At 38.9% G+C, this 14,926-nt stretch overlaps 1 protein-coding gene across 1 annotated transcript; it reads right to left on the bottom strand.

The window, feature by feature from the left end:
* Positions 1-236: 236 nt before the first annotated feature.
* lpin1a (lipin 1a) lies at positions 237-14,707 on the bottom strand. The gene is made up of 23 exons (XM_079216697.1): positions 14,513-14,707; positions 13,892-13,987; positions 10,736-10,832; positions 10,428-10,650; positions 9,163-9,237; positions 8,856-8,948; positions 8,496-8,610; positions 7,771-7,999; positions 7,225-7,377; positions 6,930-7,023; positions 6,082-6,284; positions 5,831-5,924; positions 5,427-5,496; positions 3,857-3,937; positions 3,367-3,459; positions 3,140-3,204; positions 2,883-3,021; positions 2,376-2,524; positions 2,103-2,189; positions 1,566-1,718; positions 1,010-1,124; positions 798-901; positions 237-671 (listed from the first exon to the last, which is right to left on the bottom strand). Exons 1-23 carry the CDS (start codon positions 14,702-14,704, stop codon positions 497-499), a joined length of 2,895 nt encoding a protein of 964 aa, XP_079072823.1. The 5' UTR covers positions 14,705-14,707; the 3' UTR covers positions 237-496.
* Between the last annotated feature and the right edge of the window lie 219 nt (positions 14,708-14,926).

The raw sequence follows: 14,926 nt of genomic DNA, 5'->3' as shown, positions 1-14,926 counted from the left end.
GTGTTTGTGTGTGTTATTGAGCACATCAGAGCACTTTAAAATATGTGATATGTGAGTCCTTATATCTGTGTGGAGCACTCCTCAGGCAAAGTCATCAGTTAGCCTCACTCACAAGCAAGTGTAGAAATTCAGCAGCGATTTTTTGTTCTTTTCTCTATAAAAAAAAAACTCAGACTTATTTGTAAAGAACTCTTAAGTCTGCTTGTGTTCTCTCTGTTCATTGATGGCAAGGTGGTTTGTCTATGTGGGATGTTGAAAACACATTCATTTTCTCTGAATCAGTAGTTGCTGTAACTCATCTTAAGTAAAGTCTTTGATCCTTGTGCGAGCCAGGGGTTCATTCATTTTTCAGATAAAGTTCTAGGATACATTTTTGATTTTAAAATAATCAACACCTTCTCCCTGAATCCGGGCTGCCGACTTCACGATGAGTCACGAAACCACTGACCACAGTCTTGTACGCAACATCCTCAATGACGGATTTGATGGGGTCTTCTCAGCTTGTCTCAAGTGGCAGTGGGTCTTTCTCTTCTTCCTGGTTGGGGCCATCAGGAAGTTGTTCGCGCCAGTAGTTGACCTGATCAAAAGTGTCAGAGCACGGCACGTCTGTTTCCTCGTCTCGAGCTAGGACCGGGAAGTCATGGTCAACCATCTCGCACAGAAGCCCAAAGCTGAGAGGGAGACACAGATATGTTTAAGACTTTAAGCATAATTCAGACGTCAAACATCTGTACACACATGTGTCCAGAGTCAGATCTAATGGATGTAAATCAAATGAAACAGAGAATATAGCTTACGAGGAAATATTGGTTTTGGCATGCTCCTGTATCAGCTCTCCCTTGGGATTGACAGTGAAAATCCTGTTCAGAGGAACGCCCACCTCCTTATAGGAATATACATCCTAAAATCACACATAAACAAACAATCAGCATCACTACCAAAAGTAAGAGGCACCAACACGATACAGAGAAAGTACATGCTTGTGTCTATTCATGTGCAGCAGTCTCACCGTAGCTCTGTTGCCAAAAGCAGCGTAGAAAGGTTCAGTGTTGGGGTAGAACAGCTGCTTTATGTCTGTGAGACACTCAATCTTAAACCTCTCTGGTTTCTTCTCAATCACCTCCCTACATGACATGGCACGACATCAAACACATTTTACAGCATGAAAATCCCTAATATGTATATATATATATATATATATATATATATATATATATATATATATATATATATATATATATATATACATATATATATGTATATATATACATATATATATGTATATATATACATATATATATGTATATATATATATATATATATGTATATATATATATATATACATATGTATATATATATATATACATATATATTGCTTCAACAATATAAAAACAATGTATTGTGTCATTACAGTGTAGCTGTTTTTGGTAAAAAAATATTATTGATAAATACCAATTTAAAGTAACCTTTATTCAATACTGTTAAATATTTTCAGTTGGCTCCAAGGCCATATGAATTCTGAATACTCCAGTGTAGCATTTTTGTAAATGTGGTGTGTATCTGACCTGTGCAAGGCAGAAAAAAGACTGCTGGGACTGAGCAGAACCGGGCCGATTGGCAGCATGGTACCCCTCTCATTGACCCAGTGCAGGTAGCCTCGTGTCATATCAGCCATGCCAATGGCCCTCGCTGAGCAGTACATGAATTTATATCCATTCCTGTGACAGAGAGAGGCACACAAAGAGAGAGCTTATACTTAGCTGTGCACTCATATTTAAATAAGGAATAATTACAATGATGTCATTACATATATTTCAGTTAAAAAAAGTAAACAATGAGTTAAACCAAGGGTAGGCAACTGTAGCAACGCTTTGACACAATTGGCCAGCAGTAACTTCACCAATGGCACACAAGCAATAACTGTGCAAGAGAGTATTTGGATGTTGAGTGCCCTCTCATACAATTAGAAAAATGTCTCCTTATATTTAAAAAGGTTACCGACCCATGAACTTAAGGAATAATGTAATATGATTTAGCCAGAGAGCCTTTGCTTTACAAACTGCACTCTGGACACGGTGCGCAAATTGTAAAGTAGCACTCACTGGCTGACTTTGTGGTAGAGCCGTGCGATACCCTGGTGGGTCCAGTCTTTACCCAGTGTGGGGAGGATGTGACCCAAGGTGTCGGACCTACAGCGGGATCAATACAGACACACTTGAAGAGACTAATCACCAAAACCAAATCTTTGTAGTGCCACACATTTACTTATGAAAAGTTGAAACTGAACAGGCCTTCTGTTCGAGCCTGGTTTGTTAATCTCCCATTGGCCAATACCAGTGACAGCGAGACTATGTCTATATATTGCTTTCTCTTACCTGGTGATGGTACCGTCTATATCCGAGATGACTATCTTGTCATCCCAGCTCCAAAGATAGATTGTGCCATGGCAACGACAGGTGCCCTGATACTGAGTGGTCACACTGAACACCACATCATTAGGACCTTCCTTCAGCTGCAGGCTAGCCTGTAAACACACACACACCACAGATTGAAAGAAGAAAGGTACAAAAGGTATTCAGTGTTAGACTCATTGTATACACCAGGTAAGGTGTAATCTTTCATTCCAGTGTTTGCAGTGATAGAGACTATAATCCATAAAGCCATATGTTTCCATCCATTGTGACCATTTTGTGATCGAGAGACTGCTCCAAGGGGAGATAACATATCCATGCGTGTTATCTAAGTAACAGGTAACTTTGTCCACATTCTTGCTTTATCATAGTGTGAAATATGTAATACATTACTACATAACTGCCATGGACTGACTGTCTGCATGTTTTTTCCTCATCAAGGTTAATAAAACCAACAGTAATAATACATACTAGTTGCTCCGAGGTGAGCCGAAGAGTCTTTTTATAGCAGACGCTGACAGAACTCAGAAGGAGCTCTGACTGGCAAGATCCTGGCGCCTGATTGGACGATCTGTGGTCTTCATCACTAGAGGATGATTCATCCTTCATCCTGAAAAATCAAAGACAACCGACTTGGTGGAACTTTGAAAACTGTTGCAAATGGGAGTGTTGAGAGAGAATTATAGTGAATTAAGTGAGTGAGAAAAAAAAAAAAATTCTGAAGTTACCTGTTTTCTGACGGCATAGTGAGTGAGTTCTCTCCACTGTCTCCTCCTGCATCTGTCACTGATTCCTGAAGTGCACAAATGTCAAAGATCACAAGTGGTTTAATTAATCAACTGAAACATGTGAGGCTCCCAGTCTTTGTCTCTTTCATTTCTCCTATCTGACACTCTTTACTGTGCAGACACTAAAGACAAAAGCTCACTAATAATGTGATTATTGATGCACTTACTGATTTTGAGTCGCTGTTACGGCTCCTCCATGAGAACCACCAGCGTCCTCCTTTCTTTGGCATCTTCTCCTTCATGATGTTCTCCACTGAGGCCTGGAGACAACCATGCACATACAACTCAAAACTGACTGAAAATGTAACTCAAAACTGATAGAAAAAACTCAAAATAAAGTGAAGCACAAAACATAGGTAAACCCATACACAAATCAAAAGATCATTAATGAAAATCACACACAACTCCAACTAATTCACCAAAATGAAGGCAAATAATGGTGGATTTTCAATGGCACAGAAACAAAGAGAAAGGGTTTCAAAGTAAAACCTGAAAGGAAAAGACTGAAGATTGTGACTGGATCAGTGGGGAAAATGCACCAAGACACACCACAAGGAAAAATAGAGACGTGGTTGCCGGTGGTGAAAACTGATGGCAAAAAACAAACAGACAGACGAAGACATGCCTTGACCAACACAAAGCAAGAAAACTTCATACAGTTTGGGAAGCGCCAAACAGACCAGGGAGGCAGTATGAGAAGAGGCCAAAAGCAGAAAACACGTAACTCAAACACCAACACTTGGTACACACAAACATTGCATGGATGTTAGGAGACAGAAAATGTGTAAATAAAATAGAAACAAATTAGAGGGGGATAAAGACATGATATTATTAAAGTGTTAGGAAAACAGATTTAAAGCCATATTTCACTTTGGTATAAGACGAGCAGCTTTGATGTGAGCTTCCCTGTCTTAGTATCCATAAGAATGCTGTCAGCTTCGTCCACTGTAGTAAGTGTAAATAATCAAATAATTTGTATTGTACAACAATATCTGAAAAGTTAGAATTTGTATTAATATGGCAGCCAGAAACCAATGTGAACACACATCATCTGGTAGCATTTGCTTTACTTTTTCATGAAATAAAGACATGGACACTGGCAATTGACAACACTGAACTGACACATCAGATTAAGGAGAGTTATTAATGATTAATAATTGCAAAATGCTGGGAGTGCACAGGAGAAAGTGATGCAGGAAGTTGGGGGACACTACCCAACAAATTAATGATAATATAATCAAATTGAAATAGTTTAAAAACAAAATATAGTTCTTTAGAAATTCCAAATAATAATTATATACTGTATATTTTACCCTGAAGGACAGGAATGTTGTAACCCCAAGCATTTCATTTTATCACCACAATAAAAAGAAAGAGGACATCACAGAATGGAAAGGAATTGTGGCTCGAGGCCTTGGTCAGGATAAAACAACTCTTCATTTACTGTGATGAAAAGAGCTCCACACACGGCAGAAACTGTGACACAAGGCAGATTTGAGCGGTACTGACAAATGGTCATGGAGCAGCAACGACAAATAACTACATAACTTTCGGGATGCTGCCCTCTTTTCCACTGCAACCCAAAGAGTGCAACATACCATGGTTCACAAAATGCAGCATAACAGTTTTTGAACATTACTTTTTACTCACTTTTATATGATAGATGAAAACAAATTTGTGTACCATATAATAGTGTATAAAAACATGGTTGAATGTAACTGTACTGGGCATTATTACAATTCGAGGCATTTGTACTTTACTTGAGCTTTTCTACGTTGTACTACAGTACTTTAAACAGCTACTTAGTGAGAGAACTATTTTAGTCCATTGCATTTATCTGACAGCTGTAGTGACTAGTAATTTAGCAGATTTAGATTTTAAAGACAAATGATTACAAAAAAGATACATTTTATAGACTAAACTACCCAATAGTGTGAAAAGTACTACAGTATGAAAATGCTGCTTACACAGTATTTGATCAGTAACAATAATACAGTTATATAATATACCGTATAATAATATAAATCTGAGAGGGTCCATTTTGTGCAATATGATTACTTTTACGTTTGATACTTTAAGTACATTTTGGTAATACAACTAGTTCATTCAAGTTAAATATATATGAGAACTTCCGCCACCACTGAATCCATAAACTCATAACATAAAACATACAATCAACTGGGAACAAATGAAAGTAAATATGTATGTATTACTGTGGTGGTCTTACCTGTGGCAGGGGTTTCTGATAGACCTGCATGGCCAACATGACAGGAGCCGCCGTGTTCCAGTTGTAGTACCTGCAATAGACAACAGAGGGCACTATAAGCGCTTCTTTACACCCGAGTGAGACCTGACAAAGACAGCTGGCATACATATACATACATATATATATATTTACATATATATCCTCTTGTCCAGTCTTTGTGCTAACTATGCTCACCAGTACTGGTGCTAACTTCATATTTACATCTCTACAGGTCTGAGAGAGGTTTTGATCCTTTCATCTTCCATCAGGCAAGAAATAAAATAAGCAGATTTCCCAAAATATGTAACTATTCCTTTGAAAGCTAAATTAGTATTGTAGCATGATGCCAGTTTTAATGAGAATCACAGTTCATCAGCAGTACATACTTGCTTCCTATCATGACCACCAGGTTCGGGTCATCGATAATAGAAGGGTTTTCAGAGAACTGCTGGTAGGAAATTGCCCTCTCCTGGAACTGCTCTGTGGCATGAAACACACACAAACACACAAGGTACATATAGAGGCAAGAACATACACAGATTGACAGTGTGTTTAAACACGAAGAAGAGGAAAAACGTTAAAATTGAATAGCGCTGCAACCTTGTGTCATTGCCTCCTTACACATCCACACTCCTACCTCTTGTGATCTCGCTGTTGTCCGTGAGTCCTCCGCACAAAGATATGGCAACATGAGGCAGGTCCCCTACTTGGTCAGACAAGCTGTCTACGCCACTGTCCATCCCACTGCTACCCACTGACTGTGGGGACTGGTTAGCGCTCCGCACTCCCATCATCATCATCATCTCGGAGTCCACTCTCATTGAGCTATTGAATCCGTCACTGAGGAAAGAGAGAAGCACAGACGTCTCTAAAAAATATTGTTGTGATGGTGGAGGTCAAATAAACACCAGCCTAAAGTGCCTTAAAGTAACTTAACAGTTATAAAAAGCAACAACTGTAATGTCAGCTAACTATGGGGACCACAATTATTTAACTGTAATAATGAATTATTGCAAGTATTTACAGTAAGTCACAGCCTGAAAATTAATCTATTCAGGCTGCACCATGACCCATAAAAAACTCAAACTAAAAACTCTTTCTCTATTTCTTATTGTTTCTAAATGTAGCACTAGAAGTAGATCAGCATATTTGATAAAGCTGATGAACTTTCATGAATCTTGCACTTCTTTTTCTTCTCGTACCCACGTGTTTGAATGTAATCATTGTAAGTCACTTTGGATAAAAGCGCCAACTACATAAATGTAATGTAATATAATGCAGTGATGGTTAACTATAGCCATATATCACAAATATTGTCAAAAAGTCTAAGACAAGACCTCCATGGTGACCATCAGAGGGTAAATTACACCGCATGAAAGCCCTTTGTAGGTGTTTGAAGGTGTGTATTTGGATTGCATATGTTTTGCACTCATATAAAGCAAACATGCACAAACATGTTACGTATGTAAATGCTCGTTACTGAACCTTTTAGGGAAGTACAGAGCAGCTACTTCAGGCTCCAGCTGTGTAATGTCGTCCAGGTATATGCCATCAGCACCAAGGTGTTGGCTTCTCTTTTCTAATAAGAGACAATAATACACATCATCAGTAGTATGATAAGGAAGCATATAGACACTTTATGTTCAAGAAAGTCTTTTTGGGGTTCCCTTCTCACTTTCTCCTCATAGACAGACTTGTGTCCTCTTTTCAACAATTGTGTAAAACATGTCTCACTCCATAGCAAACGTTTGTTCTAGTTGCTTAAGATAGAGCATCATACCTTTCCTCTTAGATGGCGAATCTGTTCTTCTAATGGGACTTCCTCTATTTCCACCTTCATCAAGATAATCAAGGAGCATCCTGGGAGACACTGAGCAGGCTGCTAGACCCTCCATCTCTGGACACGATGGCCCAACAATATCCACCTCTCTCACTACAGAAACCAGCGAGTAAAGAATCAATTGATGCATAAAAACAAGCTCATGGGTCACCAGGATATACTGATACGTGAGGTTAACGTTCTACAATCACTTAGTTTACAATTGGGCTGTTTTAGTTATTTATGATTCATCCATGGTAATGCTAACATATCTCAGGTGATTCGTTCAGAAATCACATTTGCAAAACATGGGGAAAAAACCCACTAGAGGTCACTAATGTGCAAGTGTATGACAGAGAGATGTTAGCAATACATGAAAGGTGGTGAGTAAAAACACAGTTACATAATTGTTTTAATATTTTAGGCTGTAATGTCATTCTATGAAATTGTAGAGAATACTGTGCACATTAACATCCTGTTTCCCTCCCATAGAGCTACCATGCTCACCTCCAGCTCTGTCCTCAGTCTTAGCGGGTAGTCCCACCACGGCTCCATGTTTGCCGTCTTCCGTGTCCTTGTCCTCGTCATGAGCAGTAGTCTCCCCTGGCTGGGGAGCATAGAGAGTGAAGGAGGGGGGTCCGGTATCACTGATGGCTCTGAAGTGAGTGCTGGCAGACACTGGGATGGAGACTGCAGTGAGAGGTTCCTGCTTCTGGTGGGAACTCAAGAAGGACGGCTGTGAAAGAGAGAGAGGGAGATGAAGCTTGTTACAAAATATGTTCAATGTCCATTGGTAAAAAAAATCCACCTACCAGCAACTCTAAAACTCACTAATAAACATATTATATCTTGTTTGTTTAACTTGTACAAAAACAACAGCGTGAAACTTACTTTTTTTTTCATTTTATGGTTTTATGGTTGATGGACTATTTCCTGGTCAAGAATAACCTTCTGGAATCTCTGCTGGCAACTGCTAATTCAATTATTAATGTTAAACAATAAGCTTTCTAAGCTTCTACTTAAGTGCTGGTAAGTAGACCGTTGTGCTAGCAGTTTCCTGTCTTTATGCTAATCTTAGCTAACAGGCTTTCCCAAAAATATAAAACTTTTTCTTTAATGGCAGTGAAATATTTACAATACTAATGTGTAGAACCAATACAACATGCATATGGTTTTGAAATCTGAAGGAAATAAGTAAGCATGCTGAGGTGCTTTCTGCTGTGTGTGAATACCTGAGCAGCTTGTGGCAGCTCCCCCCAGGTCCACAACATTTCAGGGTTGTCTTTGTTTGGATTAATTAGTTCTGAGTCGCTCTTTGGTGTTGACGACCGAGAATTGTCGGGGCTGCTGGGAAAGTGAGAAATACTTGATTTTATCCATTTGTACTCCATATTTTAACAGATAAAGTACCTCCAACATACACAATAAAGTTTAAAAAAAATACTTACATAAACTATGACAGAAATCCTAATATACAATGCAGGTTTAATAATTTTCTAATACTGTATCTGTTTCCTGCAAATGGTGAGCTTTTTTTTATTTTTAAATACATTATTTCCAGTATTCAGAGAGGATAAAATTGTAAGTGATACCTAACAGGGGTGGAGAAGTGAGAAGTCTTCTGAGGACAAGAGATAGACAGACCACAGGGTGGAAGGATGGAGAGAGAGTCCTTAATCACGTGACTACAGAAAGATAAGAAGACATAGAGAGACACAACACACACAGAGAAAAAAGATGAAGAGACAGAAAGAGACAGTGAGAGACAGTGAGTCATGATTACTATCAACTCAAAATGCTTTGTACAATATGAACAGAACACAACAAACTGAATGGAGGATATGAAGACAATTTTATCATAAAGTGTGTATCTCGATGTGTTTTGTGTCAAAGTAATACCTCTGTGAACGGATCCAATCCGTGCTGTGGTGTGTGTGCGCGTTGGCTGTAGACCCCTGATCACCATACACAGGTCTGAACACAAACACACACATGCAGGGAGATGTCACTTATATGCATACACACATTACTTCACAGCCTGTGCACACACCATACAATATAAATATATGGTGTCTCAGCAAGTCCAAATAAAGTAAAACAGTGGTTTTGTTTATGTTTATTAAAATGTAGAACAGTCTGTTTATCTCATCCTTATTTTGGAAAACTACTTTTGCAGTCTGTTTGACTGTAACCACACATAGTACAGTATTTAGCATGACATTAGGAAGACACACTTTTTCATGTCTTTAAATGTTTTGGGAATTTTCCCATTTTAACATGTGGTTGACTTCCTATAAAAAAAAGCCACACTGTGGGAACGACTCCCTGGAGCGCCTTCCACAAACAGAGCTGGTTTTCAAAGGGCTTCACACACGACTCACCCATTACATACATTCTCGACCTTCCCTCAGCATTTCCTTTGAGCCATCAAAATGATTTCACTGAATTGAGACAGAAGAGGATTCACGAAATATAGCTGGAACATCATTACTTTTACAGGTATCTTGTAATCCAAAATCTTGTCATTAACATGATATTGGACCTGGTGATGGCGCTAGATAATGAGTGAGGGTATGGTCAAAGTCATTATAACTAATCTTAAAGGGGACATGATTGTTTGTACAAATTCTATGGCATCAATCCAATAACTGTTGAGATATTTCGGTCTGGCCTTGAAGCGTCTCCATTCCAACCCAGAGAGCGGCACCGCTATAAATGGACAAATTCCAATTTGAGCATTAACAGAATGTCCTCAGGTTTTTTTTGTTCAAATTTGCTGATTCATGCGGTGCAAATGCACATGCCGTTTTTTAGATTGCTGAAACAACCACGAACATCATTCATGCCTGAAAGATATAAAATAACTTGGCAGTGATTCATCTACTTCACAAACAGACTGTTGATGAAGGTTGAACTTGTAGACCACATTAATGAAAGAATGTTACTGGCATTTAATAATTTCTGTCTGTCTGTCCTTCTTACTCTCTCTCGCTCGCTCTCTAACACACACACACACACACACACACACACACACACACACACACACACATACACACACACACACAATAAAACATACCAATAAAATTACATAGAGGGAAGGTCTTTTCAAACTCTTAATGGTCACAATCAAACAATCTGTCACTTGTACACACACACATACACACCTGTTGTCACCCTCTCTGTCCTCATCTGAGCTCAAGTCAATAGTAAACATATCTTGGTCCTCCGAGAACTCTTCCCCGCTCTCCTCTCTCCTCCCTCCTCCTCCTCCTCCTCCTGCCTCTGGTCGTGTCTTCCTCCTTCTCTTTTTCCTCTTCTTGATCATCCCGCCATCACTTTGCTGCGGTCCTAGGCTTTGGACAGGAAGTGAGCCGCAGGGCATGATGTCTATGTGATGTGATAGAGTGGCACAAAAACTGTTAAAAAAGCCCACACACGAATGCCCAAATTTCTTTTTTTCAACAAGGCCTACCATGATGACGAGAACTGCGCCTGCCTAACTGGGACTCCATTAACTCCGCCCCCGTTGACATGATGGGTGACGTTGCTAGGTAGGACGGAACTATTTCCTGTCAACATAGAAATTGACATTATCATACAAGGTCATTGATATGGTCAAAAATCATGATTAACTTTCTAATCAAACTGAAATCAAGCGTATTTGCTAAAAAAAAAAAAAAAACTACAAAGATATAGTCGAGTAAACTTATAGTCGAGTTTACAAATGTAAACATGCTGGTGCTGCTTGGCTAAAAAATATTGTCAGCATATGTATGTTATACACATATGTATATCATATCTTTAGACAATCTGTTGGGAATTTGGGTTTGAGCTCAGATTAGTGAAATCACACAGATTCACAGTCTCACCAAAATAGGACATAAAGAGACAGAGAGAGACCGTTAAAGAGATGATCCAAAGAGTGCAGACTGCCACATGCCTCCCAGTGCATGCGTCGTGACACGGTCCAGAGAAAGGGACAGAGCTCAAGATGGGCACTATGCCAGGTCACAGCTCATCTGCTCAGAGCATTCATTTAAATGTTTTTCGATACTTCATTCTCAATCTTTTAACTAAACTATTAACATAACTCTTCCTATCAAAATTAGACAAGTTATTTCTATTAATATGGTTTTCTGCAAAAAACGTAATATAACTGCATCAAGGAATAATGTGACATGTATGAATTATATATTTTCTGACAAATCCACATTGCCCATAAAGCATACAGCATAATACAGCATTTGTTAATACTTCTGTTTATACTGCAAAAATAGATGACATGGTGTAAATACTATTATTATTAGAGAACCACACTGAGATAAATTACATAATGTGGACAACGCATTCAGAGATTCAGAGAACATTCCTGAACTTTTAATCTAAAGGTTCATTTCTGTTGGAACATTAACATGTATCTCTCCTGTGTAGGATTGAATACACAAGCCGCAACAAATCCTCATATTTATCTTTACCCCCGAAGGAACATAGAGGGAGAGTAGAGTGAGGTGTGGTAGAGGAGGTATATAAGATTTGGCTGGATGGCAAAAAGTTCCTTAAAAATGTTGTTGATCTTTTTCTATTCAAACCGATGAGACAATAACTGACAGAGCAAAAACCCTGATACTGAAACAGAACATACTATGCACTCCTCAAGCTGCCATATCTGACAGTATTTCATCTGGTGCACGTTTATGTGTTTATCTGTGCTTTAGTCCTGTACAGTAACGTTTCTATGACTGCCTAGCCCAGTCCGTGGGCAACCGACTACAGGGAAGGTGAATTTGGCAGAGCTAGAAATAGCCCTCTGGTAGTTTTCCGCTCTGTGGAGTAAAAGTTAGGCCAAGGATCTTGACAGAGGGTCCAAACAATGAGAGGGACATGGCCAAAGAGAATCATTCTCAATGTTTGTTTGAATTAAATTAACATACTTTATTTTCCCATCCATTGAGGATTGAGGCATTACAATATTGTTGCAAGACATACTCAAAAGAGCACCCATGGGACGACTGTTGGAGAAGTACTCCCAAACTTTGACAGAGACAGTAAATCGTGATAGCAGAATTAGAGCAATGTAATTCCTTAGATTAAGAATTTGATTTTCTCAGATTACGAATTATTCCTCTTAATTCCTAACTGGGAAATATAGCCAACTCTAATCATGCTCACCACTGATTCGTGTTTCCTTCACAGCAGCGCTCCCCCTCTTGCCCCTGACCCTCCAACTTCCCATGAATCCTCGCCTATCATTTTACAGAGTCAGTTGTCAACACAAAACTAAATGTTCCCAGGTCAGATTAGTTTCTGATGTATTTCTATTTGTGCTGCACATGCTTCCATGTAACATGATATATTACTGTTTCAGAGAAAGCTATTTAAATGGGTAAATGGTATTGTTTTTTGAACAGTTTACCATATCCTGTGTAATTCTAGTTTAACTGATAACTTCTACTTTTGAAGATTTGAGTTGATTTCAGTGGCCAAAGACTTTGATATGGATTGGATGTTTGTACTTTTATCATATCTGCTCATACACAACCAATATACCATTCACATTGAAGAATGAAGGGATGAATGAGTTACTTTGTTTTCTGTGTGCATACTTCATACTATACCATTCCATATAGTGCTGCAAATGCATAATTTTTTTTTGTTTTGTGCAGGACTGAACCCTGACCTCAGGTGCTGATAACAGCAGTGCAGGTCATTGGGAAAAATATCCACGGTGGCTACCGAACTACTTTTAGCAATGCATAGGAAACATTATGTAACAAGATGTAGTTCAGTTGTTGTCTGATATGAACAATAATGCCAAAAGGAGAAAGAAGCTCTTGCTCCCTCTTGTTCTTCATCTTATATTTCAGATTATGTGCTAAAGTCTTTATCTACTTTTGTACAAACAGAATCTCAGATCGTAAAGTTGTTTCCCAAAATTTCAAAAATAGACCATGTGTCATTTGCCTGGTAAAGTCATCCATCGTTCTGCTAGTATCTGTTTTTCACAGATTACAGATTCAGATTGGTAAATTTCTTGATTTGTTTCTTCAATCTTTTCTATGTTTCTTCTCTTGCTTTCTCTTCCATCCCTACACTTCCTCCCTGGTCCTTACACTTTGTAATGTTATTATTGTTTGCTTGTCTCACTGTACTGTGTTGCTTGAAGAGAGAATGAAGTTGGTGCTTAAAACCTGCACTTTCACAGCAGGGTTTTAAAACCTGCACTTTCACAGCAGGGTTTTAATGGATCAGGTTTATTTGTCTGTGGAATACATTGAAGCATTCACCGTGTGGCATCTTGAATAATTAAATGATGCTGCAAAGCAGTATAAATTACTATGTGGTCTCATAAAATGGATTTGTTGGCACAATTATGCTGCCTGATGATGATATTTGCAGATTTGCAGATATGAATGATATTTGCAGATTCATCAATAAGTGATGAAATCAGAATTACCACAATGCAAGTGGGCAAGCATTGAATGTATTCTCTACCAATCAAATTCAAGCACTTTTTAGTTTATTTGAGCTCAGCCTGCACGTCCGGCCTAGATTTCAGAGAGTTATGTTCCATCCTATATTTGTTTGTGTTAACTGACTCGGAGTAATGACTCTGTCAATTATTACTCACCCTTGTGTTCTCAGTTTCTTCGACGAAGAAGGCCTCTCCATTCTCTCCCAGCTTCATCTGCAAACTTGCTGGCTCTCCATTAATTTCTATGTCCACCTACAGGAGGGAATAATAATCCTTAAAATGAACATGCTTTAAACCTCAATGACATGAAAAGAAATACGTAAGTTCAGGTTTTTGAGTCGACATATTCAGAAACTGTTAGTTCTGTAAATATGTAGTCCATCTCATCCCGCAGATAGCAACTACTATACTTTTGTATGTGCCACTTTTAACTCACCGGCGAAGATATAAAAATGCATACATACAGTACTCAGTGCTGGGAGTGATGTACTGTCACCCACTGTAATGCAGCATTGTAATGCATTACTGTTTGATTTTCAGCTAGTACAATATGGTTTCTGGCCTGCTGAAATACATTACTGCGTTAAACATAAAATGTCATGTGCAATGGGTGAATTTGTCATGAAAAGTATCTACACATTTGTTATTTGCCTTTGCTTTTATGCTGTTGTGTAGTAGAGTAACAGTCCTTGACAAAACTACATTGGACATGCAGATGCAAAAAACAAGAAGGTGAGTGAAAGAAAGTGTGAGGGAGGCAGCACACTATAATCTCACCACTTTTTCACGAGATCGTAGCACACCCATCTTGCCAAAGCGTACGTGGAAGGGGGAGCACTGCAGGGAGCCATCGGGCTGCTGGACCACGATGACATCTATACATCCAGACAGTGTTGCAGGGTTGAGTCCTCTGTAAAGCTCCTTGACCTGCACAAAAACCTGGCCCGCCAACTGACCCACATAGTTCATGGTCTGCAACTGGAGACAGACAGAGAAGGAAAGAGGGAGAGTTTTGGTTGATTACTTTCACACAGATAATGTCCATTAAATTAGGTGTTATCTACATTTGCACAGCAACACACTCAGGCAGGACAAATCACCTTCAATGAACCTATTGACTGTCAGAGATCAAACTCATAACAGATGAGGTGTTTCGTGTAAGGCCTTCCTGCCACATTAAAATGCATTATT

The sequence above is a fragment of the Taurulus bubalis genome (genome assembly GCF_910589615.1).
Source record: "Taurulus bubalis genome assembly, chromosome: 4".
Classification (NCBI taxonomy): Eukaryota; Metazoa; Chordata; class Actinopteri; order Perciformes; family Cottidae; genus Taurulus; species Taurulus bubalis.
This window is presented reverse-complemented; position numbering and strand designations above follow the sequence as displayed.

Excerpts from the sequence above, each read along its gene's own strand:
- lpin1a (XM_079216697.1), bottom strand. The coding sequence starts at position 14,704 with ATGAACTATGTGGGTCAGTTGGCGGGCCAGGTTTTTGTGCAGGTCAAG. Across the intron at positions 10,651-10,735 it reads GCGCAGTTCTCGTCATCATG|ACATCATGCCCTGCGGCTCA; the intron begins GTAGGCCTTGTT and ends CACATCACATAG. Across the intron at positions 3,205-3,366 it reads GTAACAGCGACTCAAAATCA|GAATCAGTGACAGATGCAGG; the intron begins GTAAGTGCATCA and ends TGTGCACTTCAG.